Here is a 27593-nt window from a genome sequence, read left to right on the forward strand (position 1 = left end):
CTTATGCAGAGAACGCTCCTGTATCTTTCACTGCTGTACAGAAGAGAGAATTTTGGCAATTGCTGCTTCTTATGCAGTGATGGGAAAAACTGTTCCTGTCAAAATGATTTCATCTTCACAGGCATTTGAAGGAATGGAATTCATTCTTCCAAGCACTTCTGATCTCCCCACCCCCTTGTTTCCTTCTCTCTTCCTACTTCTTTTAGAAGATAAATAAAATCCGAAAGAAAAGGAAAAGTTGGTGGTGCCCATGGTGTCACACATCTGGATGCTGTCAGGGCAGGACTTTGGGGCGGAAGATCAAGTACCCACTCATCAGGAAGACCCCCAATGCAACAGGGCTGGCTTACCACACATTCAAGTAAGTGAAACAGCACACACTGTCATCCAAAGAGCCCTCCCTGTAAGACTATTTAAAGATGCAACATTATCTAAGGCAGAGGTGGAGAACTTGTTACCTTTCCAGATGTTGCTGAACTACAACTCCCATCATGCCTAGCCACTGGACACACTGACTAGGGTTCATGGGAGTTGCAGTTCAGCAATGTCTGAAAAGCCACAGGTTAACCACTCCTGATGTGAAGCAAGGATAGGGAACCTGTGGTTCTCTAGTGTGCCACTGGGCTCTCAACTCCCATTAGCCCCAGCAAGCATGGCCACAAGAAATGAGTCCTGGCAGAACATTACATTGGCTATGTGCACCATTGCCCTCACCCACCAGTTGAAAGTCCATTATCAAGACCCCCCAAAACTGTAGTCTGCCATTGGTTTCCTATTTAACCCACAAAGGAAGTCCAACTGGAAACACAGCACAACTTGGTAGCGTGTCCAGCAGTTTTATAAGGCTAAGAAATGTGAAGAGTCACAAACACACACAAACACACTTACAGAGAAAATAAAGGCACTACAGTGGTACCTCGGGTTACATACACTTCAGGTTACATACACTTCAGGTTACAGACTCCGCTAACCCAGAAATAGTACCTTGGGTTAAGAACTTTGCTTCAGGATGAGAACAGAAATCGTGCTCTGGTGGCACAGTGGCAGCGGGAGGCCCCATTAGCTAAAGTGGTGCTTCAGGTTAAGAACAGTTTCAGGTTAAGTTCGGACCTCCGGAACGAATTAAGTACTTAACCTGAGGTACCACTGTATTTCTGAAAAGATCAAATATAGCACAGAGTTACAGGCGCTTACTTCTGAAAAACAAAAAGAAAGCCTCTGCACACCAACTCCTCCTTCTCTGGGATTTGGCTGGCCAACGTGATGGTCTGACTTGTTTTGATAGTTCTGGCTTTTAGGTCATAAAACAGCCCCTCTGGCATGTCCAGATGAATGACCTAAACAGTGTACAGTGGTACCTCAGGTTTACATACGCTTCAGGTTACAGACTCTGCTAACCCAGAAACAGTACCTCGGGTTAAGAACTTTGCTTCAGGATGAGAACAGAAATAGTGCTCCGGTGGTGCAGCGGCAGCAGGAGGCCCCATTAGCTAAAGTGGTGCTTCAGGTTAAGAACAGTTTCAGGTTAAGAACGGACCTCCGGAACGAATTAAGTACTTAACCCGAGGTACCACTGTATGTGAAGAGTCAGCCTTCCCTCACATGAGCCTGCCCACGGTGCTCTTCAATGGAAGCTTTGCTCTGTGCCCTACAGCTGTGCTCAGGAGCCCAGTTGGGTGGGAATGACCAGATGGTGGAGCTTCCTACCTTGGGGGGCCTGGATGGTCTCCTTTCTGATGGCTTTCAAGTGTTAAATCCTCTCTCTTTTTACCAGTTCTTGGGACTAACAAACATTTTGCTTTTATTCTTTCTATTGTATTATTTTATTACATCTATATCCCACTTTCTTCCTTAACAGAACCAAAGATGGCATACATGCAGTTCCAAGGTAGTCTGACCATACCCTGGGGACATAAAGTTATGTTTTTAACTTGTGATTTTGAGCTGCTTATGGGCATGTGAAGTCAAAAGGCAGGACAAAAATATTTTATTAATAAATTTTAAAAATTATGCCATTACAAGTTTGATGTGGTATGAAGGCTCAGGTTCACATGTTCCCTTCTCTTGTGCATAATTCCCAGATCTAGTTTGAGGCAAACTACAGTTTAAGGACACTTGATTATTTCATTCATTCTTTGTGGATTTCGATATGTACTGACTTCCTGGATGAATATAGTTATTCAACAGTTAGTCATCTTAAAATTTTGAGACGTGTTTCTCTGCTCAGAAATGGTACCAAAATGCATATAAAAATACATATTTTAGGATAAAATTTAGAAATACTTTTGAGAGAAAAGGTTTAGAAATCTGTACTTTAGAAAATAAAATAAAATTATAAACCTACAATGAAATCATGCAAAGTACACAAGACATTAAAAATGCAAATGTACAGAAAAGGATCCAACAAGTGTTGGAAACGTAAACAATTGGAAGGTACATTTTATCATATGTGGTGGAAATGTGAGATTGTTAAAAAATTCTGGGAAATGATTTATAATGAAATGAAAAAAATGTTTAGAATACCTTTTGTAAAATAGCCAGAAGCCTTTCTATTAGGAGTTGTAGGAGCGTAGGTGCCAAAAGAACAGAAGAATTTGTTTATGTATGCTACGACCGCCACCTGTTAGCTCAAAGATGGAAAAAAGAAACCATCCCGACCAAAGAAGATTGGCAAAATAAATTAATGGAATATGCTGAAATGGTGAAATTAACTGTAAAGCTCAGAGACCAAGATGATAAGAATTTTAGAAAGGATTGGGAAATATTCATTGTATATATTCAAAAGTATTGTAAACATGTTAAAACATTGGTAGGATTTTAAGAACAAGTGTAATTTTAGAGAAACTATAGAAGAAATTGGATGAAATTTTTTTTTGGAGTAATAATGATATGCAGTTGGAAAGGAAAATTAAGGAACCAGAGGATGGGGTGGAGGGAAGTCACGGGATTTGGGGAATCCTTAATTTTAGATTTGAAATTGGTTTTACTTACAGTTTTGTTTGTGTGTTTTTGATATGGTTTTTATTTTATTTTTGGACAGTTTGTTAAAATTTAATAATAATAATAAAGAATAAAAATGGAAATGTGTATTTTGTGAGAAAATACTATTTATACATGAGGATTTTTTTAAAAAAGAAGAAAACCACAGATTAATACAGAAGGGAGATGGAAAAGAATTATGAATGAGCACATGTGAAACTGACATGGACCAGAAATAGATGGTTCCATCCACCACACTACAGCTCGTCATTGTACCTGACCCAGCAAACTCTGGCCTGGGGTGATCCTGCAAGCCAGGATCAGAAACTGGGGGGCAGGGGACACACACATTGGTTTGTGATCCTGATTTACAGGCAAACACAACCCCACAGCTTGACTGCTTGGACAAAAAAGCAAACTACGGTTTACCCTAAATTAGGATCGGGAATCACTGTACACAAATATGAGAAGCAGGAAGGCTGGTTCACCTAGAACCAAATCATGGTTTTGCATCGCATCTGAACAGAGCCTTTGTGAGCTAAGAATCCAGGGTTCTTTGACTTGAAGCAAATGCAGTATATATCATGGAAAGCAAAAGGAAGCTTCCCGGTATCCAGACAAACTCAAGTCTTCCACCCTTCCTTTGTCTTTCCCCCTTCCCATCCCCTTCCGATGCTTGGGAGAGGTGGGTGACCTAAAAAATGACGGGGTTCTTAACATTGAACAGATTCTCATGGTCAGACGGTTAGTAAAATTAATTTCCTCTGGAGCTAAAACTCAATTACTATGTAGATCTCAAAACATAAATCCCTTTAGAAATACTACAATACTAACGAGATCTCTTGGCACTTCAAAGAAATAGGTGAGCCATCAAGATAAGCGGAGAGTGAATTGCCCAGTATAGACATTCATTTACATTTGACAAACATATATCAGAGTGCTTTAATCAAGTGGTATCTCAGACAAAAGGAAAGTTGGCACAGTGTGGCACAAAAGGAAGCTAGACATACCTCAGTTGTATCATGGCAATAACGCATAAAAAAGAGTAAAACACTTGATGCATTCCAAGCATTAATGTTTATAGAAGAGGCTACCAGTAAGGAGCCAACTGAGAATGCAGGGGTGGGCTGGTGTCCACTGGAACAAGGCAGGCATGTCCAAAGTCCATTTTGGGGGTCTAATCTGGCCTGCCGGTCAGTTTAATCTGGCCGCTGTGGAAGTTTATTTCTTGGGGTAAAATCCTAAAAAAAGTAACAACTCAACAACTTCAATCCTAGAAAAGGTCGACAACTTTGGTTGGCCCCTTGGTCAGCCCCCACAGCCCTTGACTTCATCAAATCTCGCCCTCTTTGAAAAAAGTTTGGACACCACTGATAGGGAGACCAGCAATAGGTAGAGCCAGAGCTAAAGACAGCCAGATTCACCCCCTGGGCTGGTGACAGGCAGGTGGGAGTGGACTGAGAGCAGATTGAGGGCTCATCCACACATCCACTTGTCCTGCTGTTTTCAGGGGAAACCACTGTTTAGCCCCACATCATTATTATATACTTTGCAACTACAATAAGCCTGCAACATCCGCGGGGGTTACGTTCCGGGGATTGCGCCTAAAGCCAAAACTGTGTATATTCAAAACCTAATGAATTCAATGGTGGGTGGGATTGCCCAAGTCATTTTCCCCATGACCTCAACGCCCCCCCCCGCTTAAAAAAAAAATTGAGATTTTTGGCCACATGCGTAAAACTGAAGTTAAATGCACGTAAATTGCAGCCTTACTGTACATCTACCTTCCTGATACGTGGGGGGGGGGGATCTCTTGAACATGTGGAGCTTCACATTATACACTCTTAAATCACAGTGTCATCATGACTGCAGGTATAAAATGGAGTTTGCTTCAGTTGCCCTGATCCCATGAACACATTTACTTTGGGGAAAGCACAATTCTGTTGTAGAGAATTATAATACATTTGAAAAGCAAACACAATAAAGTCAGCATCTGTAATCATGCACATGCTTGGCCAGCCGACACCTGACTATGTTTTTGGTTTTTGTTTGTTTGTTTTGAATAAGAAGATACTGCACTGCAGTGACTAGTGTCAGCCCCAGCCAGTGGAATGTGTGAGTGCCGGCACAGCAGTGCTGGCCCAGGTCATTACATTGGTCCTGTTTGCTGCTGCCTCTATCATCTGCCACTCTCAGGTTAATCATTTTTTTTTTGGAGGGGGGACTGGTCTGTGGGCCCTGGACTTTAGCCCTGAGGTCCAATGTTAGCTGCATCTCTGAGATTGTCATCATTAAGATAGACCCAACATATTCCCATTTTACCAATGAAGAACAAAGCAGAAGACACAGCGATCCATGCTACCTCTATGTCTGCTTGTTTGGGAAAGCTGGCTGTGGTCTTGTGATGGGCCTAATCCACACTGGTCCACAGAGGCTACAGAACGCATCAGCCCTGCCCTTCTGCGTGACTGAGCAGGGCCGATGCAGGCAATACTGTCTGCAGAGCTGGCTCTCTGAGTTTGGCAGTAGGGTGTCCTGGGAGGAGACATACCTGATTTTTTCCCAGAGACAAGTCCTCTGTTTCCAGCTGTGCAGTGCCAAACCAGGAGTGCAAGCAGCTGCCATGTGCCCTTACATGCCAAGGCCACCCAATGAGCCCTGGCTGAAGCAGGGTCTTGATCTCATACCTCAAAAGCCAGTGCTAACTCAGATGCAAATCATGGGCCGCGAACCAGACAAAATGTTAAGTGCTTCTTCTAACCTTTGTAGATTTCACTGGGGCACTGAAGCGTAGGCTTAAATTGTGGGTCTCTACAGTGCTGAATCTTGCTTCGATTATGCCCTTAGGATTTTGGAAAGATTTTGTTGTTGTGCGTGTGTGGTGGTGGTTTTTTGGACAGCTCATGTGGAAAAAAGAAAAAGGAAAGAAAATTTGAAGCCATTTCAGGTATTTTGCTGCCAGCTGAACCGGATGTTTATACGACTGGTACGCGCTGGAAAGATTCTGTCAGGAGAGGAGGAAGCGAAATGGCTTTAAAGTTATTCGCAGCTGCAAAAATTGGTGGCAGATTCTGCGAAGAAGTTAGCACCATCTACTGAGCCTTGGGAGTTGATGCAGGTATGGGAAATTATTATTGCAATTATTAATAGACACTATTTATATCCCACTTTTCCTCTCAAAACGTGTAGGGATGCTAACATAGTTCTTCTTCCTCATTTTATCTTTACAAAGATTAAGCGAGATGCGATAGGTTGAGGGACAGCAACTGGCTCGAGGTCCCCACTGAGCTTTATGGCTTTAATCACTGCACCACACTGGTTCGCTGACCATGACTGCTAATAGGGTCATGCTGCCATATTCTGCTTAACATTTGAAGACAGTCAGATAGAATTCTGTCTGGTTCAAAATGAACAGGAGAAATGGTTAGCATTTCCTGAGATGTAACCAATTGGATTTTTATTGGATAATGAACTGATGTTCTATAACCTGGTGGGGAGGGGAACATACAGGAACTTCTTGAACATTGTCAAAAAGCAGCAGAGTTTTATGAAAATCATAGGTCCTAGCCCAGGGCCTTGTTAGCCTGTCTGATAATCCAGCCCTGATCAAAACAGCCTTGATGTCTGCCAGGAAAAAATCAATCATGTGCAGGTCTGCCAAGTACCGATATATATATTTACTGTTCTGCAACTTTTCTGTGGACCACCTGGATGGCACTCACAGACCTCCAGTGGTTTGTGGACCAGTATGAGATCTTCACATCGACTGTTACTGGAAGTGGTTCTCCAGGGTCTAAGGAAAAGAGAGGTCCCCCCCCCATCACCTGCTTTCTGAAATCCTTTTAGCCCAGGGGTCCAGTGCGGCCCTCCAGGCCTCTCCCACTCTCAAGATTCTTCCCAGGCCATCTCCTATCTCTGTAAGCTACATCCCACATCATGGATGGAATGTGTCCTTGAGCTCTGATAATGTCTTTTGCTTGCCTGGCTGGAGGACAGAGTGGGGTGTGAATGTGTGTGGAAACTAGTCTACTAGCCCATTTTCCCCTCTGGCCTGCCCACCTCTGGCATGTTGCCCTTGGATAGTTGCTCAGAATGTGGCCCTCAGGATGAAGAAGATTTCTTGCCCCTATTTTAACTTGAGGTGGCCAGAGATTGAACTTGAGGCGTTCTTTCTGCATGTGAAGCATGTGCTTCACCATTGAGCTGTGGTTCTTTCCATAACAAACAAATCTGGCTGGCTGTTGTTAGAAAGGGTGCATTCAAAAAGGGAGCTTGCTGCATTAGTTTTCCAGCTTATAACTCTAGCGCTTCTGTCCCAGTTTCATTACGGAGCTGTGGCTCTTTAGCTGATATACTGTCATGTTGTGCCAAATTTCATTCGCTCCAGGGGGTGTGGTGTGACACAACAGCAGACGTCACTGGATGTGTTGCCGTCGTCCCATCTTTTATGTCATGTGCATCCCCGCCCCCCAGAAAATGGCAGGAAACAACTGTGTGCCACCATGCTGGTCACCCCAAATTTCAACCTGTGATTTTCCAGGTTGCAAATGGACTTTTTCTGGAAGTGATTAAATGTGGAAACAAGCACCCAGCTTCCACTAGATTCTGCTAGATTACCAGAATTAGTTTTCTGGCTGTGTGAAAGATCACATATGGAGATGTCGGGGAAATGGAATAAAGTACTGTTTGACTGCAGCCAAAGAGAATTTTAAACACACTTTTGGATGATTCGGGCAGGCAGTTCTTACGTTTGTGTGCCTGTGCCTTGGCCATGGATACAGAACCCTGTAGATACTGCTGGATTTCAACTCCCATCATCCCTAAGCACTTTGCTGGGACTATGGAAGTTGGAAATCAGATTCCCACCTCTGGTTTAGGTTGTTTTGACTCAGCCTTTCTATTAAAATTGTTGCCCTGTTTCATTCTCTTAAAAAGCTTTATAAATCCTTCCTGAACTGAGTGCTGCTTTCTTCTTGCCGTCTTCCCTTCTGCCACACCCAATGAGGTTTATTGCCATTGAACTGAAGCCCTCGCTCTGGATCTATGTGTGAATTTGCTGCACAATCACCTCTTTATTCTGGTGCACCTTCGCCCTTTTGTATCCCACCATCCCTGCCTTGCAGTTGGCATGGCCCTGCCTCCACCTTTGAGCTTGTGTTGTTTGTGCCCCTGTCCATCTCCTAGCTCCCCTCCCAGCACAGCTCAAATCCCACAACCAGCCGGCTCTGCGCACCCAGATTAGCATGGCAACATCAATCCAGACTGGCAGGAAAATGCACGCATGTGGTTCCCTCCCCAGCATCAGTGGGGAACTGCTGCTGCTGCTACAGGCTGGGAGGGTGCAGAGTTACACCAAAGGGCAACGTGGAACAAGGAAACAGCACTAGAAAGACTGGTCTAGTCTCAGCTGTGTCTGCTAATGTGCCCAGAGCTGGAAGGAGACAGACAGACAGACAAGAGAGGGAGGGAAACTCACAGAAGGCTTTTCATTACAGCCTGTGGGTGCCCAACGCTCCCCCTTCTCCCCCTCCCCACTTCCCTTTTAATTCAAGTGGAACGTGGAAAGACTGAAAAAACAGCTCAGACCCCAGGAGTCTTCCTTTCTACGGGATGAAGGGCAACAAGGGAAGCAGAGTAAATCTGCAGGAACCCTTTTGGCTTCAGCTCACTCAGTGCTTGTTTACACCAGGGGCGGGGAAGCTTGCAGAATCCAAACAGTGCTCAGATGTGTGCTAGCCACCTAGAGCCTGATACTACATGCATGTCCAGAAAGAGACACGTATTCAGAAACATCTCCACTCCAATCCCCTCAGAGTGACATGGCACTTGCATATGTGAAAGTCATACACCCATGCAAAAGCAGGCATGTGGAAGAAACACACCTGAAAAGAGTAGACCCGCAAGGTTATGCAGGCAGGGCATGGAAAAATGGACTGGGGGGCATGTATGGAGAATGATGCACCAAGGAGGCCAACTGCAGGGCCTTACGCACAGAGCACACATAGAAGAACATACATGAAACAATTTGTACTCAAACTGCACACACAACACACTTTTGCACTCACTTGCATACCCAAATGTCCCCCCCCTCGATACACATGCTGACCCAGAGCACTATGTGAGCACATAAATGCACGTAAGTATTCATACACAAATACTGTCCGCATACAACCACGCCCATCCACTTCTCCGGCTGCCCCTGACAATTTATAGGAAGGGTGGGGGGCGTTTTTCAGCCTGAGGGCCACATTCCTACATAGACAACATTTGGGCAGACAGGGGCTGTATGCTGGTGGCAGGTGAGACCAGAGATAAAAGTGGGTGGGGCAATGGATTTGACTCTTACCTTTGTATAGTCAGCTTTCACCTTCTTGCCACGACTACGCAAATGGTCAGAAGTATTTACACACTTGCACACCTCCTTGCAGGCAAGCAAGAGGCATTATCACAGCTCAGTGATACATTCCAACCAGACAAAAGCAGTCTTGGGAGATGCGTGGCGAGGGGTGCCAAGGTCAAGATGCTTTCCTGCCTCCTCCCCCGCAAAAAAAAGTTTCCTACACCCTGAACTGGCTTGTTGAGAGTCTGTCATCACAGTCCCATGTGGAGCTTGCGTTAGTCATTCCTTCAGCCCACAACATTTCTGGTCCTTGAGACTGAGAATTCAAACACATGCATGCATGCACACACACACACACACACACACAAGGTCATAGGAGATGCTTTCCATTGGGAATTTCTCCTGGAGAAGCCTCAGTAAAATGCCTTATCCTACTGTGCTCTTCCTAGAGGATTATGCTTCAGTGGGCAGGCCTCTCTGTCTCCCACTAACAGCCCTTAATTGTGAGAGAAACCTGTTGCACCACCCTGCCCCACTGGAAGGCCACTTGGGGAGAAGGCTACCCCATGACTTGCTTTGGCATGATAACATAGCAAGAGCCCCGCTGGATCAGGCCAAAGGCCCTCCTGCACCCTGGCCTCAAATGGCCTACCAGACACCTGTGCAAAGCCCAAAAGCGGGACAGGAGTGCAACAGGGACTCTCCTCACTTGCGAGTTCCAGCAAACCAGTACAGAAACATTCCCCATCCTGGTGCTTTTCAGGTATTTTGGAGTATAACTCCCATCAGCTCTAGTAAGTGTGGCCAATGGGTCAGGGATTATGGGAGTTGTAGTCCAAGAACATCAGGGAGACAATGTGTTGATTGGGGAAGGCTGTGCTGTGGCTCCTAAGACTCAGAGGGGCCCCAGTTTTTCTCTGAAGCTGTGAGCTGGTCTGGGGTAAAGTTAATGTTGTATAATATACCTTATACAACATAGCACATATATCATGGGAGTTGTGGTCCAACAGCATCGGAGGTGGAGGAAGCAATGTACACACAGGTCCTACTATCAAAACTCAGGGACAAAACTACCGTATTTTTTGCACCATAACACTCACTTTTTTCCTCCTAGAAAGTAAGGGGAAATGTCTCTGCGTGTTATGGAGCGAATACCTACAGATGACAGGGGGATCTGCTGCAGTCGTGAGCAGAGGATCCATGGTTCCCCTTCCTTCCCTCCTCCGTGGTTCGCTTTGAAACAGCAAAGCGGGAGAAGAGCCGCTGAGTGGGGAGGAGAGAGGGACAGAGACCCTGCCAGTTGGCTCCTTTAAAGCAAGCAGGGTCTCTGTCCCTCTCTCCTCCCCACTCAGCTGGCTAAATAGCAGCAAAGTTTTTCAGCGAGCTGGGGAGAAAGGAGAGAAGCAGAGCCTTTAAAGGAGCAAAGCGGGAGAGGAGTGGAGCCTTCTCCTCTTATACCCCTCTTCTGCATTATTAACAGCATCCTTCTCCACCCACCCCACGCGTGCTCCTTGTCCCTTGAGTGCTTTTCCTTCCCTCCCCACTTAAAACGTGGTTACAAAGCACGGATCCACATGGATCCTCAGGATTCTTGCACTGGGTCACCCCAAATTCACCATCAGATCACATAGCATGTCCATGGCTACAGCTTGCACCAAAAAAATCACGCACCCACTGTTGCCTGGGGCCGCAGTGGTGCAAAAACGTGGTTACAAAGCATGGATTCACATGGATCCTCAGGATTTTTGCATTGGGCTACCCCAAACCCACCGTCAGATCACATGTCTGTGGCCACAGCATGAACCACAAAAATCATACATCCACTGTTTTGTTTAGAATATTTTTTTTCTTGTTTTCCTCCTCTAAAAACTATGTGCGTGTTATGGTCGGGTGCGTGTTATAGAGCGAAAAATACGGTAGGCTTTATTTCCCCCAGGCCAAAGACCCAGTTTAGCACCCACACACATGCATTTGCATGCAAACACACACAGGCCGGGTTCCCCAATGGCACCTCTCTGGAGGCTTCACCTGGGGCAAAAAACCCGGCTAGCCCCCCCCCCAATAGCTGCAGCACTGCTATATGCTTGTTATACAAAAGTCACATCCAAATACGATGAATTAGTACCCAAACCTCACTATACACAACACTGATTCAGATATACAAACAGCCAGACCTGTGTGTAATACTGTAAACAAATAAGCAGCCGTAAACAAGCCTTGCTTCTTTGTGTTTTGCTTGTCCGCAGCAGAAACCATGTTGGGAGGGAGAGGGAAGGGGGAAAGATGGGACAAACAAGAGAGTATTCCCCCCCTTCCTTGTTTGCTTTTTACAAGGTTTCGTAGGGGTTTCCTGTTTCCCCCCATCATTTGGGGGTCAAAATTCCATGGCTGGGAACGCATTAGAAAATTTCTCATAGGAATACTACCAACTGTCAACTTGTTATGCGAATGCTCGCCTAACGAAAACAATGTGTTCCTGAGAATGCATTACATTTGGATAGTGATACAGTGGTACCTCGGGTTACATACGCTTCAGGTTACAGACTCCCCTAACCCAGAAATATTAACTCGGGTTAAGAACTTTGCTTCAGGATGAGAACAGAAATCGTGCTTCGGCGGTGCGGCAGCAGCAGGAGGCCCCATTAGCTAAAGTGGTGCTTCAGGTTAAGAACAGTTTCAGGTTAAGTACGGACCTCCGGAATGAATTAAGTACTTAACCTGAGGTACCATTGTACATGTGTGGAAGTCTGTGCTAGGGTGGCCTCTAAGTCTCTGAGAGGGCCCAGTCTTTCTCTGAAGCCATAATACACATCATACAACACCGCAAGTGGACCCCACCCCTGATCCTTCTACCCCGTTCATTGGCAGGTGATCAGACAAACCAGAGACAGGCCTTTCTCCTAGTTCCACCAGCCTAAACGCAGACATGTTCGGCAGCAGAACAGCCTGCTGGGAAGGGGGCAGTAGCCAAGTCCCCAGCAGAACAGGCTGGTGACTCACTCTTCTGGCTCAGGGAATGGCCCCTGTGCGCGGGACCGAGGCCAGGCCAGGCCGATCCTATTCGTCCAAGCCTCCACACGTTTTGCTTGCTCAGAGGGAGGAGCTGGAATGACGGAGCCCGACATGCTGCCGCATATGCCCAGCCTAGGGTTGACCTAAATCCCTCCACCGGCCCTTCGCTGGGAACTGCCAGGACCCAAGTCCTCCGTTTGCCGGAAGCCTGGTTGTGCCAAGCATTCAAAGGCTTGGCCCCAGAAAGGGAGTGGTGGAAGAGGGCCACTGCAGAGGGAGGGAAGGAGGGAAGGCGCAGAGTGGGCTGGGTGGCCAACAAGCTGCTCTTTCTTTCCCTGCGCTCTGTTCCCTTTCACCTCCCTTGCTCAGCCGCAGGCAGCGGCCACATGTTTCACATTAGGATCTCTGGACTTCGCCATTCCTGGGGTGTTGGCCAGGGGTATTCCTCTCTTCTCCGCCTCCCCCCACCACAACCCAGTTACAAAACTCTAGCAGAGACCACACAGGAGATGGGAAAGATGCTTGGACAACAAGTGGAGTGGGGGCAGCAGAGAGAGAGGAGGATATGCGATGGGGGGGGGGGGGAGAGAGAGAGACTGATGGAGGGAAAGACTTAAAAGGAGAGAAGGCGGCCATGCAGCTTGCATGAGATTGCAAAGGGAGACGGGTGGGCACAGCCAAAAGCACAGCAACAAGAGACAGCGGGAGGTGTGTGTGTGTGTGTGTGTGTGTGTGTGTGTGTGTGTGTGTGTGTAAAAGAGAGCAAGTGAGAAAGATTGCAGTCACCTCTCCTTGCTACCTCCTGACCCCTGGAGCCTTGGAAAGATAACAGCCCCCAAAGAGTGCTGACTTGCCTTTCAGAAATCCAATATCCTCGCCTGGTGAACTAATCGACTACCTGGGCTCGCAATAACCACCCTGCAAAAGGATTAATCCTGGCGCTGAAAATCTTTAATTAGTTTAACAGTTTCAGGCTCCATGGAGGCAGCAAATGGCAGACACAGGCGCTCCAGCCTCTCTATTCTCCTCTCCCCCACAACTCAAGAACGGGACCTCCTGGGAGGCGGCTTCATTCCCTAGTTGAGATGGGAGGAAGAAGCAAGAATTTCCCACTAAGAAGGGAAGAGACACAGGAGAGGGTGGGGAAGGGCAGGATCCTGCTTGCTCTCTGCCTTTTAAAAAATAACTGTGAAAGGGAGGGCTTACTCAATTGGAGCTCTGAGAGTAGTCCATGGGAGGGAGATGTGATCAAGAAATCTCAATATATTATTAAATGGTGAGAACGGAAGGACAGTCCAAAACAGAGCTGGCTTCCTCCTCCACATTATAGCCAAAGGCACACGATCACATTGTGCAAGTGCAGCATCTGGTACTGGGTAGACACTCCAGCACTGTGAGGCTCTCGGCTTTCGCTATACAGGATGCAAGTTTCTAGTCCTTAAGATTCTGAAACAATTTCTGGCTATCTGTCACTCAAGGCAGACTGACGGATGATGGTAGCACTGAGCATAAGAACACATATTGAGCAGGACTTTCACATAAAAGTTCTCCGTGCCCTCTTTCTTTTCCCAGGGTGGGGGCCTTTTTGTGCTGGTGTGCACTGTGGGGACCCATATGTCTCTTTCGAACTAAAGGGCAACAATGTTGGAGCACGAGACAAGCCGGACACAGGTACCGTAACAAATCCTAGCATCCAGCAGTGCTGCGTCTTTGGGTTAGTGGAACGTACATTACGGAACATGAACACCCAGTTTTCAGACTGAGAAGGTCCCTTTTCACTACCAAGGCAAGAAATTGTCCTGCATCCGTCACACTGCTTGGGCCTACCCCTGGCATTAATCAAAGGGGAAAGTAACTCAGTACGGTCCCTGATGGCATAAGAAGAGCAGGGTCCCACCAATGGCCCATCTAGTCCAGCATGCTGTTCTCACTGAGGCCAACCATATGTTCATGGGAAGCCTGCAAGCAGGACTTGAGTGCAATAGAACCTCTTCCCACTTGAGAGTCCCAGCAACTGGTATTCAGGGCCACAGTGCCTCTGACAGTGGAGGGAGAACATAGACATATTGGTTAGTAACCAGTGATAGCCTTATTTGCTTTTATGTCCCTCCTCACGCGAAACCATAGCTCAGCAGTAGAGCATTTGACTTGCATGCAGAAAGTCCCAGGTTCGTTCCCCAATGACACTGCCAGGTTGGATTGAGAATATTCTCTGCCTGAAAACCTGGAGAGGCCCTGCTAGTCAGTGTTGACAACACTGAGCTAGGTGGCAACTTCTTACATTTCCTAATTGCTGACTACATGGTCTTTGGACATTACAGCCCTTCCGGGCGGTTTTGCCCATATTGTGAAAGGGATTGGATCAAAACATGTTTTGTCTATGGCCATACTACCCTGAACACACCTGATCTCAGAAGCTAAGCAGTGTCAGGCTTATTTAGTACTTGAGTGGGAGACCACCTGGGAATACTGAGTGCTGTGGGCTTTTGCCTCCTTGGGCCTGGGATAGTCGGTGCAGCATGAGACTCTTAATCTCAGGTTCATGGGTCTGAGCCCATTAGGAAAAGATTCCTGCAATGCAGGGGGTTAGACTAGATGACCCTCAGAGTCCCTTCCAACTTTATGATTCTACAGTTTACTGTACAGAGGGAGGCTATCTTGCTAATACAGCATGGCACAGATAATAATAATAATAATAATAATAATAATAATAATAATAATAATAATAATTTATACCTCACCCATCTGGCTGGGTTTCCCCAGCCACTCTGGGTGGCTCCCAATTGAATATTAAAAACACAATGCAGCATTAAACATTAAAAACTTCCCTAAACAGGGCTGCCTTCAGATGTCTTTTAAAAGTAGGATAGTTGCTTATTTCCTTGATATCTGATGGGAGGGTGTTTTACAGGGCAGAAACCACTACTGAGAAGGCCCTCTGCCTGGTTTCCTGTAACCTCACTTCTCGCAGTGAGGGAACCACCAGAAGTCCTTTGGCGCTGGATCTCAGTGTCCGGGCTGAACGATGGGGGTGGAGACACTCCTTCAGGAATACAGGACTGAGGCCATTTAGGGCTTTAAAGGTCAGCACCAACACTTTGAATTGTGCTCGGAAACGTACTGGGAGCCAATGCAGGACTCTCAGGACTGATGTTATATGGTCCTGGTGACCTCCCCCAGTCACCAGTCTAGCTCCTGCATTCTGGATTAATTGCAGTTTCCAAATCACTTTCAAAGGTAGCCCCACGTAGAACGTATTACAGCAGTCCAAGCGGGAGATAACTACAGCATGCACCACTCTGGTGAGATAGTCTGCGGGCAGGTAGGGTCTCAGCCTGCATACCAGGTGGAGCTGGTAGACAGCTGCCCTGGACACAGAACTGACCTGTGCCTCCATGGACAGCTGTGAGTCCAAAATGACTCCCAGGCTGCACACCTGGCCTTTCAGGGGCACACTTACCCCATTCAGGACCAGCGAGTCCCCCACACCCACCCGCCCCCTGTCCCCCCAAAACAGTACTTCTGTCTTGTCAGGATTCAACCTCAATCTGTTAGTCGCCATCCATCCTCCAACCGCCTCCAGGCACTCACACAGGACCTTCACTGCCTTCACTGGTTCTGTTTTAAAAGAGAGGTAGAGCTGGGTATCATCTGCATACTGATGAACACCCAGCCCAAACCCCCTGATGAGCTCTCCCAGAAGTTTCCTATAGATATTAAAAAGCATGGGGGAGAGGACAGAACCCTGAGGCACCCCACAAGTGAGAGCCCAGGCGTCTGAACACTCATCCCCCCCCACCACTTTCTGAACACGGCCCAGGAGGAAGGAGCAGAACCACTGTATAACAGTGCCCCCAGTCCCTCTAGACGGTCCAGAAGGATGTTATGGCCGATGGTATCAAAGGCTGCTTCGAGATCCAGCAGAACTAGGAAACAGCTCTCACTTTTGTCCCTAGCCTGCCAGTGATTATCAACCAGTGCAACCAAGGCAGTTTCAGCCCCAAGGTGAGGCCTGAATCCCGATTGGAAGGGATCCAAATGGTTTTTGCGGTGAGAAGAGCCAGGTACCAGAATGGAAGAATCTAGACTGGAATGAGGCTGCTCTAGAAAACAAAGCAAAGGAAAAAAAGTCAAAGAGGGCAGAAGTCATCAAGGGGGTCATAAGCCAGCCAGTTCTTCCCAAGCTCCAGTGCTTTGGAGAATGGGATGGAAGGTCAAAGACTGAAGCTAAGGTTAAGTGATGATAAGGCAGATTTGGAAAAAGAGATACTTTTGCACAGGCATCGCAGCAGTAACAAGCAAATCAAGCCCAAATGCACAGAGAGGGTTTTTTGGCTGGGTCAGGAAGATCACACCAAAGCAGTAACCAATCTATTGCGGGGCTGATCCTCAGATGCAACAAGGAAGCATGGACACGGTTGCATAGAAAACGGAAATTCTCAGGACCAGTGGAGGAGCTCAGCCTCCTTCCAGTTCATCAACACCATCATGCATATTGGACCATTAAACATAGCTATAACCAGAAAGTTAGAACGTTTGTGTTGTGGAGCAATGGAGAATGGGGTACAATCTCCAAAAGGACATTCGGTATCCTGAAAGCCTAAAACTTTCAGGCTTTCTTTTAAAGTTTCTAGCCCTCAGGAGATGTGTGTATATATGAGTAAGGAGAAATATCATTTCCAGCTGCTAAGCAGAAATTGATTTTATTCTCAGATCCCAGGAGTGTGATGTCCCAAGAGGAGAGTATGCCTTGATAGAGCAGAATAACCCTTCTGCTGTTTACTATTTTGGGAGGTGGGTGAGTGTTAATGGATCTCAGTAAGCACAATGTTATCAACTTTTCATAGCAGGAGAACCGGCAGCCAGCAGCAGACCCAGCCTTAATAAAGGGTTCTTGAAATGGTGGACCAGTGCAGCACAGGTGGCAGGGGTGGGGGTCCCCTGCTGCTTTTCGAGGGTGTTTAAAAACACAACACAACACTGATACTCTGGAGAATGATCACACCCTGGAGGCATAGGACTGAGGATAGTCAGAGCCTAGGATTCCTTCTCTAAGCATAGGAACCCAGGAAGCTGCCTTATACTGAGGGATCATTCACACATACCTTTGGGTTGCATTGGGCTTTCTTGAGCAGGGTTTTTTGTGTTTTGTTTTTGCCCCACCACTTTCCCCAGGAAGATGTACTCTTTTAATGCTGAATCAGAACCAACGGCAATTCAGGTTTCCCACAGACTGTCATTTGCTCCGATTCAGCAGAAAAGGGCAGGTTTTTGTGGGGAAAGCGCCAGGACTTTAAAGCGCAGACCTGTGCCTAGAAACACAGCACAAAGGGAAGCCTGGGTGAGCCCTGCATCAGGCCACTGTTCCACCCAGCTCAGAATTGTTCTCACTGCCTGGCAGAGCTCTAGGATTCCAGACAGGAGACTGAAACGTGGAAGTGGTTTCAAGGCACATTCTCTACAGTTTCAATGCATTTTTGGCTGCCTGTTGTGTTCCTTAATGATTCCAGGCTCCCTTAATCCTGAAGCTCTTCTTTATATATGGAATCTAGACACTAACACTGGTAGATGCAAGAGAATACATTCCATTAGGCTTTGGACCACCTGAGCGAGGCTTTCAGAAGCAATCCCCCACAGTCTCTGCCTTTCTTATTGCATTTCAATGTTCAACCCCTTCTACTGCTCTTCCTTTCATTCACTCCTTACTATTTGCCAGAATAACTCTTGTTTTGCATTTATAATTAGGAGACAAAACAGATGGCAAGTGATTCATCTTAGGTAATGGGTCCACGAGAGTCCCCCAAGCTGCTGGGTTTCCTTTGCTGGAGCCTATAACTTTAAGTTGGTGTTTTGCGGTGTGTGCATATTTTCCTCCACCACCCCCCCAAGTCAAGAACTGCTACCTGGCAAACATAAATCCAGCAGCTGTTTGGGGAGGCTCTCGAAAACTGAGACCACGGTTCTGTTTGACTGGTGACAGTGAACGATGCACAGAGACACGAAGCGTGGGAGATGCCCGTGGAGCAAAAGAGGGGGCTGTGCTTCTGGCAGGGCTGCTGCTGATAAAGTGCCATTTTCTGACACTGTTCTCAGCCCGAAAGCTTCATTCAGCATGGCCTGCTGTAGTTTATTCTGGGATAATGGGGAATGTAACCCAGACAAATCCGAATCACTGTGAAAAGGTGGGCCTTTGGGATAACCTCTAAACAACGAAAAATGGAAATCTACAATGGGGGTGTGGGGTGGCCATCCATATTGAAGAACCATTTTAGGAGTCAGGAATTTGTCCCAAATAGGCAACCATACAATACAGGCAGCCTCCAGATGTATTTGGATTCCAATCAGCCATCCAATGGGTAAAGGTAAAGGGACCCCTGACCATTCGGTCCAGTCGTGGCCAACTTTGGGGTTGCAGAGCTCATCTGGCTTTATTGGCCAAGGGAGCCGGCGTACAGCTTCCGGGTCATGTGGCCAGCATGACTAAGCCGCTTCAGGCAAACCAGAGCAGTGCACAGAAACACCGTTTACCTTCCCGCCGGAGCAGTACCTATTTATCTACTTGCACTTTGACGTGCTTTCGAACTGCTAGGTTGGCAGGAGCTGGGAGCTCACCCTGTCGCGGGGATTCGAACCACCGACCTTCTGATCGACAAGCCCAAGAGGCTCAGTGGTTTAGACCACAGCGCCACCCGTGTCCCTTCATCCGATGGGAGATATATCCTAAAACATCTGAAAGAAACTAGGTTGGTGAAGGCTGGTTTAGATTGTAAGCCCTCAAGAAAAGGAAGTTTGCACACCCACCCTCTCCCTTGCTGGTTATGTTCTGCAAAGGTGGAACAACTATTCCACCTCCATCTGCCTGGTTCTGCCCTTTAAAATCTTAAAACTCACCTTCATCCACATTTTCTCCTCTCCCTAATACATTCACTAATGAAGGGAAAGTCCTCTTCCCACCTGTGGGCTTAGAAGCCAGCACATTTTAATGGCTGAGGGATTGATAGCCTTTTAACTATATTCTTTGCTGTTTAATGTTGTGAGCAGCCTAGAAAGGTTTGAATCTGGAAAGGCGGGATCTAAACGACTTTTCAAAATCAAATAAAAGTGAAAAGACCGAATTCTCAGATTTGAGGCTTCCTGAATCACATCTGAGACGGGCTGGAAAAGAGAACTGAGTGAATCCCACAGACACCCATGAACATAACCTCTAGGGGTTCCCGAGTGTGAGAGATTTGGACAAAGCCCCAAAGATGTGCAATAGTAAGATTGGCATGGGATGTTACCTTTTTGTGATGCACTCCCTCTCCTTCTCTATCTCTCTCTCACACACACCTACCTTTTGCCACCTGGTTCACCTTCCAAGAGGGTACTGAGGATTGGAAGGAAGCAGAGGGAAGGCACGGTGAAATCAGCCGACAGATGGGCTGCTGAAATAGTGCACCTCGGCCGGCTCTAACCAAAAAGCTGCAGTTCATAAAAGAGCTAGCAGGGAGACAGGCTAAATTTAGCTGCTTTCCAGTGCCAGCTTTGTTTCCCCCCACCATGCAGGAGAAGGGGGGGAGGGGTGTCTGTGCTTCTCTCTTCCAGCAGATCTTTGTCCCATCATGCTTTGCACTGGCTTCCTCCAGAGAGGGCCACGATGATGTCTAGGTCTGCTCTCACTGCCTCAGCTGGGGACCTGCCTTGCCTGCTTCCTATTTGTTTCCCCACCTTCAAGCTCAGTATGGCTTTCTTTCCTGGGATGGTTTTGCTTCCTCTCCTCTGCCACCGAGCACCAAGTTACTAATGGGCCTGACATAAATGCCACTGCTTCCTCAGGCCAGGGACGCTGGCTCTGTTGCATTGTTTGCAGCTGTTGAGTCAGGCTCTCTGTAAAAGGGAGTCGCCATTTCTCGGCATCCACAAAGGCAGCTTCCCTCACCCCAAAGACCTGCTTGCCAAGGCCTTGCAAATAAATCTCAGGCTGGAGAGAAAGAGAGAGCGAAAGAATACTTTTGTGTTGTGTGTTTTGCCCAAGAGAAGAGAGCTAAAGGTGATTTGAAAAAGAGGGACATTGCTCAGAGTGTGTACACTCATCCCAGTTTCCTCTCTCATAAATGGGGTTTTGCAGTGTTTCAAAAAACAAAAACAAAATGCACACACACAAAAAAGCAGGCTTGAGCAGAGGCAGGAAGAGGAGAAAAGAAACATGTGTACACAATGTGAAGTGGAAAACTTCCCTCAAATAAATTTCAGCTACCTTAAGAAATGGGTGTCTTTTCCAAGCTCATGTATTCTCAGGCTTGCATTAATTGTCTTATTAACATCTTGGTCAAGGCACCCAGTGCAGGAGAGATCGAAAGCTGCCTTGCACCAGGTCAGACCATTTGTCCCACTAGTCCAGCAATGTCTCTTCTGACTGGCAGCATCTCTCCAGGTAGGAATGGAGGATAAATATGTCCAGTTCTTGTTTTAAAGCCAACCAACCAAATTCATTGGCCCTCGAGAAAGATTGGAAGACAGCTTTCAGACCACACATTTTCCTGAATTCTGTGGTGCAGTTTTGGATCTGTTTGTAAGAATGCATTGGGAGGGCATGACGGGTGTATTTCACTCACAAAAATCATGTGCAAAGGCAGTGTTTTGAGGAAATGCATTGAGAAGGACAGAAAAATGCACTTTGGGGGAAACAATGTGTATAAAATGCATACAATTTAAACGTGAATGTTTACATTTGCAAAAGACAGGAAGGAACAGCTCTATTATTGAGTGCATGTGAAGTGGACAGAGAGGTTCCCCGAGATTCTCCAGCAGAATTTTCTACTTCTTTGGCCAGGAATTGAACCTCAGACCTTTTGCATGCAAAAGCTTGTGCCCTGGAGCAGAACTATGGTTGCTCCCCAAATTTTCAGAGGGACCAGGGTCAGTTTCTTTCCAACACTGGCCAGCCAATGACAGCCCTGAACCAGGAACGTTGTGCATGAAGATCTCTTAGCTCTCAGGCAAGCCATGCCGAAAGAATAAGGAGGGGTCATCCCTTCCTGCCACCCAAAGCTTCTATGCTGCTGGTGCATTTATCTCTCTCAGCCCACAAGGCTGAAGGACACAGAGAGTTAATTCAGCAGCAGAAGCTGGTTGCTGGGCGGACTTGCTGGATATGCGCCCGTCCCAAGGTCTTAAGAGCTGAAGAGACACAATGCTTTCCAGCATGAAGCTGCTCAGGGACAGTGTGGACGATAAAAAGGAAGGTGGAGCGAAGGAGAGAGAATGGAGATGGAAAAGGGGGCTTGAGGGATCTCTCGAGGGCCCCCATTGGCCAGGTGACAAGGGATCAACTTTTTGAACCTCTCCGTTTCTGGCACAGTCTGCTTGATGGAGAGAAGAGAGTGGGAAAGAAGCAGGATGGTGGGCAGAGTGCAATGAAGCAGAGGGAGCTGTGCAGACAAAGTAATCACTGGGCCTCTGTAATTTATACTGTGTCAGGTGTAGGCGCCAATAGGCTCAAGTGGCTGACAGCAACACTTCCAGGCCTCTTCTCCTCTCCAATCAACTCTCCGTTTGCCAGGAGGAACATGCTGCCTTTGTCGTTCCTTATCTGTGGGACCCAGCCCTGGCCTGGGGGAGACTGCAGCAGCTCACAAGGCCAGTTCTTAAAGAACAGTTATGCTGGGAAAACACTGGGGAATGAAGGGAGGGGTAGGTGTGGTGCATCTGCCCCCCCCCCAAATCCTATTTGTGCAGCAGCCTGTCCCTTAACAGAATGTAGCAACACACAGCGCATCAGATCCAGCCCTGTGAAGCAAAAGTCGTCCAAAGGTCAGCAAGAGCAGGTCTCCCAGTTGCTTGGACAAGCAAGCCAGCCAGACCTGGGGAGTGTTTAGGAGGGCCAGAGAGTATTACTTGATGTACTCTGACCTATTTGCGCAAGGAGGCTTCTATGGCTGCTATGGGTGGGCACCCTGCAATTCCTACCGTCAACCAGATTTGGAAGGTGATGTCGAAGCTGGCTGCCTTTGTGAGATTCCTTAAGGCAGCAATGGAGAACCAATGACCCTCCATATTCTCTTGAATTTCCACTTCCATCTACCCCAGCCTGCATGGCCAATGTTCAGGGATGGTGGGGGCCACAGGCTCCTCAACTCTGTCTTATGGTAACCAGAGTTTGCCTGTTGTAAACTCAAGGGCTAATGCAGGAGTCCCAAGAAGACCCAAGTCTCCCCTTCTGCAAACTGGGGTTAGCCAACATGGTGCCCTGGATAAGTTGTTGGACTCCAACTTCCATCAGCCCCAGATATCAAAACCCATGATCAGGGACTCTGGGAGTTGGAGTCCTACAACATCTGAAGTGTGCCATGTTGACTATGCCAGTTCTGCAGTGCGACAAATGTACCAAAGGGGAAAGAGGAGAAAGGAAGGCCAGGCCATAGGATTCAGCTTCTCCCCTTTACAATGTTATAGTGGTGGTCATATTGTCAACATGTTGGAGACGTATCTGCTGTAGGTTATCTACTGAAGTGCTGAAGCTTGTTCAGAATCTAGTATAAAAGTCCTGCTGGATTGGACCAGGAATCCACTAGTCCAGCATTCTGTTTCCCAAAGTGGTCAAGCCAGATGTTGTTTGGTTACCGAGAAACCTATTATGAACAGCTCTCCCCTGTCTGTTCCATCTAGCCAGAGCACAATAAATGCTCAACAGTTAGCCCCATCTCTTCTCTGCAACCCCATTGCTTCTCTTGAAGAAAAATGGAATACTCTCCCTCATCCCACCCCCTCCCCAAACTGTCATGAAAGAAAGAGTTTGAGAAAACATGTGCTAGAGGACCAGCTATCACACAATTTGGCCCCTTCTAAATACAAACTCATTCGATGAGTGTGGATTATTATGCAGCCAAAATGGTACCATCCATGCATAAGAGCCTCCAGTCTGCAAAGTGCAAAATGAATGCACACACAGCTTTTTGGGGGTGGGGGTTGTGGGGAGACAAAGGGGAAACTAGCTCAATAAGAACTTAGAATGTTTAGTGGACACAAAATGCTGACTGGCTGTTCTGGAGGGGCGTGTGTGGAATGGCATACGCTAGCTGGTTAGAACCCTGAACAGGAGCACTTCACGCTGCAACATTTTGATACAGATTCACATCTGTTTAGAAAAGCCACCTGTCTGAAAGGAATCACCCCAGGTATAACAGTTCAGCTCTTTCTCCTCCACCCCACGTCTCTCTCTCTCTCTCTCTCTCTCTCTCTCTCTCTCTCTCTCTCACACACACACACACACACCCCACTCAAATTTCTCCTTCTTCTCTGATGACTTATCAGAAAACACCCCAGAGAAGGGGGCCGGGAAATAGCAGACAAAAAGGAGAGGCAAGGACAAAGGTGGCAAGACCTGTTCCAATTTTAGAAACTGGCTGGACAAGAAATGGAGAATCCAGCAGGCAGAATGGATTTATGACCCATCACTAGCTGTTCTCCCCTTCCCCCGCCGCCTTCCACCCCTCCCTCTCCTGGGAGGTACTTTAGTTGAACGGGAACTCCTGGCTGAAGATCCTGTTTCCTGGGAGACTCAGACATTCATGCAGAAGGCTAAGAGCTGCCTACAGGGATGGAGAGGAGGCTGCCAATGGAGACATGTTGATGCACAGAAACCAGAGGGGGAGAGAAGGAAGCAGCAGGAGCGGGTGAACACCCAGGGAGAGGGTAACACATAAGCAATGATGGCAGGCAGCTGTGCACATGGCTCAAGTTCCCTGGCAGCCAAGAGCTGTCCAAGTTGTGATCCTGTGCCCTTGAAGCAAGCTTGGGAAATGAAGGGGCAAAAGAGGGAAACCTCTGTGTATTAGGAAAGAACCCTGGGATTTGACCCTGCATGGCAGCTGAAGCACCAGCTTCTAAAAACTCTTAGGTTGTTCCTTCCTCCCTTTTGCTTTGAGAAGGTGAGCAGCCTTCTAAGCCAAATTCTCACAAAGGCGGCAAACCTATATCTGGGATGTACCACTTGGTGGGGTGGGGGGCATGGAATCCTGCAACAGATTACATTATGGGGAGGAGAACTCCCTGTCAAAAGAAACATATATTAGAGTTCAGGGTTCTAACTTAACCAATTTTCTATGTGTATTATTTTTAGAAGGGGAAGTATTCTGTCATGCAAGTCCCTCCCTGAAGTGGAAGGGGAAGAGCAACAAGTGTGAATTTTGCCTTTGTGCAGAAGGCTACTTTTCAAACGGACAACCCCCCCCCCCGCTCTATCCTCCATCCAGGAAAGCAAAGAGGTGTTTTTAGAGCTCAAGGGCACATCCCAGCCAGGCAAAAATGGTCAAGGAGGTTGCAAAGCAAGGCTGGTGAGGGGGGTGGATTGAAGAAAGACATGAGTGTCCCTTAGAGAGGCCAGGAGGCCCCATTCAGCCCCCCTGCTGCTATATGTCTTTACAATTCCACTACGAGAAAAGAGAACACCTAAGTCTAGCTTCATGTGGGTAGCCTTGTTCCAGATAAAGGGTTATCACTTCTGCCACTGCTGAATGGCAACGATCAGCTCCATTACCTAACAAAACAATAAAATAAACGGAATGGGGTTTGTAATTTATTTATTCTGTTCACACACAAAAAGGTGGCTTTTTTAAAGGTGGCACTCTGGGGTTTTGGACTCAGAAGATCTGCATTCAGGAGCTACACTTCTCCGTGCTCCAAGGATCTCAGCTCCCCTAACCCCTTGGAGGAATCCCCTTGTTGCTGATGGTTCATGGGAGTGTGTGGAGAGACATGAGTCAGTATGCTATGAATAAATTTGAAAGGACAGGAGGAAGCCCAGCATATTCCTTGGGCTGGTGGCAGCAGCAGAGATATTCCAAAGAATGTCTCCTACACAGTGGGGCTTTCCTGGAAGGCTTCCATGGCTCTGCCGGGCACATACAACCTTTGGCTCCTTGTGAGCTCCCACAGTCCCAGACTATGACACACACTTTCCCTCCTTATCTGGTTGCTGTTTATGGCACAGACCCAGAACCACCCCATCGTCCCGTTAGACCAGTTCCTCAGTCGGGGTGTCTAGAGCTGTGGCTGGATCACCCCCTGGGAAAGAAAAGAAGGTAAGCAAGGTGTAGCAGAACCAGCACCATATATTTAAAGCACATGACTGCCCACCCTTAAGAATCCTGGTCACCCCTCTCTTCTCTCAGCCTAAGATTCCTCATAGGGTTGTTGGGAGGATAAAATGATATAATCCCTAAGTATGCTGTGTTAGGTCCTGAAAGGACAGACAGTATGCTCGATTCTGATGACACCTTACGCAAAATCCCTGGTTGACCTCTGTCAGTAGTTTCCTGTATACTAAAAATGAATGGGTGAGTCCCTGTGAGATCCCACAGCAAGGACACCTCAGGGCCAAGCAGCAGTCTCCCGGGACCACCTTCTGGAATATGGCACCCTGGTAGGATTGGAATCACCGAAATATGGTGATTTGGAATATTGTGTACAGTTCTGGTTCCCTCATCTCAGAAAGAATATTGTATATTTGGAAGGGGTTCAGGAAAGGGCAACCCAAACTGATCAAGGGGAGAGATCAAGTTTAGAGAAAAGGCAAGCAAAGACATGACAGAGCTTTATAAAATTATGTGTTGCATGGGGAAAGTGGATAGAGAAAAGATTTCCCCTCTCTCAAAACACAAAACTCAAGGAAAGCCAATGAAGCTGAATGTCAGAAGATCCAGAACAGATAAAAGAAAGTACTTTTTGATGCAGTGCATAGCTAAACTATGGAACTTGCTCCCACAAGAGATAGTGGGGTCATAAACTTGGATGGATTTAAAAGCTTAGGCAAAGATGCTATGGCTATTCATGGCTAGTAACCCAAATAGCCATGTTCTTCCCCCACTGTCAGAGGCATCATGCAGGAGGGGAGCATCACTGCTGCACTCAGGTCCTGCTTACAGGCTTCTTGCAGGAGTCTGGGAGACCGCTGTGGGAACAGGATAGTGGACTAGATGGGCCATTGGCCTGATCCAGAAGGCTCTTCCTATGTTCTTACAGTGACCCCTTCTTCAATACAAAAGGATAACATGGTTGATAAGCCACCACTGTCAGAACCCACCCTAAGCTTCGCCTCTCCCTTCCCTAGTACACAATATGAGAATATTTTCTTTTAAAAGTTGGCAATTCTAGAGGCATATTTCCTGCCGAGACTCTGCTACAATCCACACAGGAAGTCAGCTCCGCAGGCTGCAACCCAAGAGGATCCACGTTCAGATTAAGCCGCCTGCTTATGAGTACAGTCAGGACAGGGTGCTGCTTCCGCATATCCACAGCCATCTAAATTGGATGTGTCTGGATGTGGCCAGAAGGCAGAGATGAGGACAGCATGGCTCACCTTGAGAGAAGCACTCGCTCACAATCTGTTCTCAGCAAGGTCATTGGTTCTTTGAGCAACCAGGCTGGATGGGGTGTGGGAGGCAGACGAAGTAGTCAAGCACCTTCCTTGTGGAAGGTTTGTGTCTGTTAAATGGTGAATAAGCAAGCCTCAGCTCCAAGATGCCTGATCTTAAGCTCAGGTGGGTGGAATCTGCTCCCCAAAGCCAGGTGAGAAAGGGTTAGAAAGCTTCACAACACCATGGGACCATCCTACTGGAAAGCTGCCCAAGACCACAGGTAGCCAATGTCACAGGAACTACTGGCCATGAGTCTTTCTAGGTTTGGTTTGTTTGTTTGAACCAAGCATTTTAGGCTACCCTGCATAGTGTCTTTTGTGCTGACTGCTCCCTCTGCTAGCTTTATAGGGAAGGAGAATTGGACGACTTTTCTGGCTGTTTCTTTTTTTTCTTTTTGGCACAGAGGCATACCAGGAGGCTTGAGAAAGGGGCAGGGGGGAGACTTTGTATATAATCCATTGTTTTAGTAAGTCTCGGCTTCTCCTCCCAAGCACCAAGGCCTTTGCCTTGCACCTTTGCCAACTACTGTAGATAAATATTTTAAAAGAAGCCAAAGAATCTGGTGCAATTATGGCTCCTCCCAGCCACCCTCAAGGTACAATGTTGCTTGATGCAAGGTGCAGAAGCTGTGGGTATGAATGGGTTATGCAACAGATTTTAAAGACTCTTGGGCATTGAGCCAACAAGTCTGGATGGCCTTGGAAGGCTTAGACAAGTTATTGGAGCATACAGCATTTAGCCATGTAGGTAAGTGGAACCTCCATGTTCTGAAGCAGTGTATCTCCAAATACCAAATGCTGGGGAGATGCAAGCAGGAGTGGGATGGCTGGTTTCTGAACTTACCCTGCTTTTTGACCAAGAGATAG

General features: G+C 47.2%; 1 protein-coding gene and 1 pseudogene across 2 annotated transcripts in view; one reads left to right on the top strand and one right to left on the bottom strand.

Annotated features, from left to right (window-relative positions):
* AHDC1 (AT-hook DNA binding motif containing 1) overlaps positions 1-27593 on the bottom strand; it is a 201423-nt gene that overhangs the window by 31410 nt on the left and 142420 nt on the right. The window contains exon 1 of one of the 2 annotated variants that reach the window (XM_053398630.1): positions 19665-19818. The exons of the other annotated variant lie outside the window; for it this stretch is intronic. Within the exon in view, the coding sequence (XP_053254605.1) occupies positions 19665-19803 (139 nt within the window). The 5' untranslated portion in view covers positions 19804-19818. Of the gene's footprint in view, positions 1-19664; positions 19819-27593 lie in introns of those variants that run through there. 2 annotated transcript variants of the gene reach the window in all.
* On the top strand, positions 14708-14816 carry LOC128420423 (uncharacterized; annotated as a pseudogene).

This window comes from Podarcis raffonei, chromosome 8 (genome assembly GCF_027172205.1).
Source record: "Podarcis raffonei isolate rPodRaf1 chromosome 8, rPodRaf1.pri, whole genome shotgun sequence".
Lineage (NCBI taxonomy): Eukaryota > Metazoa > Chordata > Lepidosauria > Squamata > Lacertidae > Podarcis > Podarcis raffonei.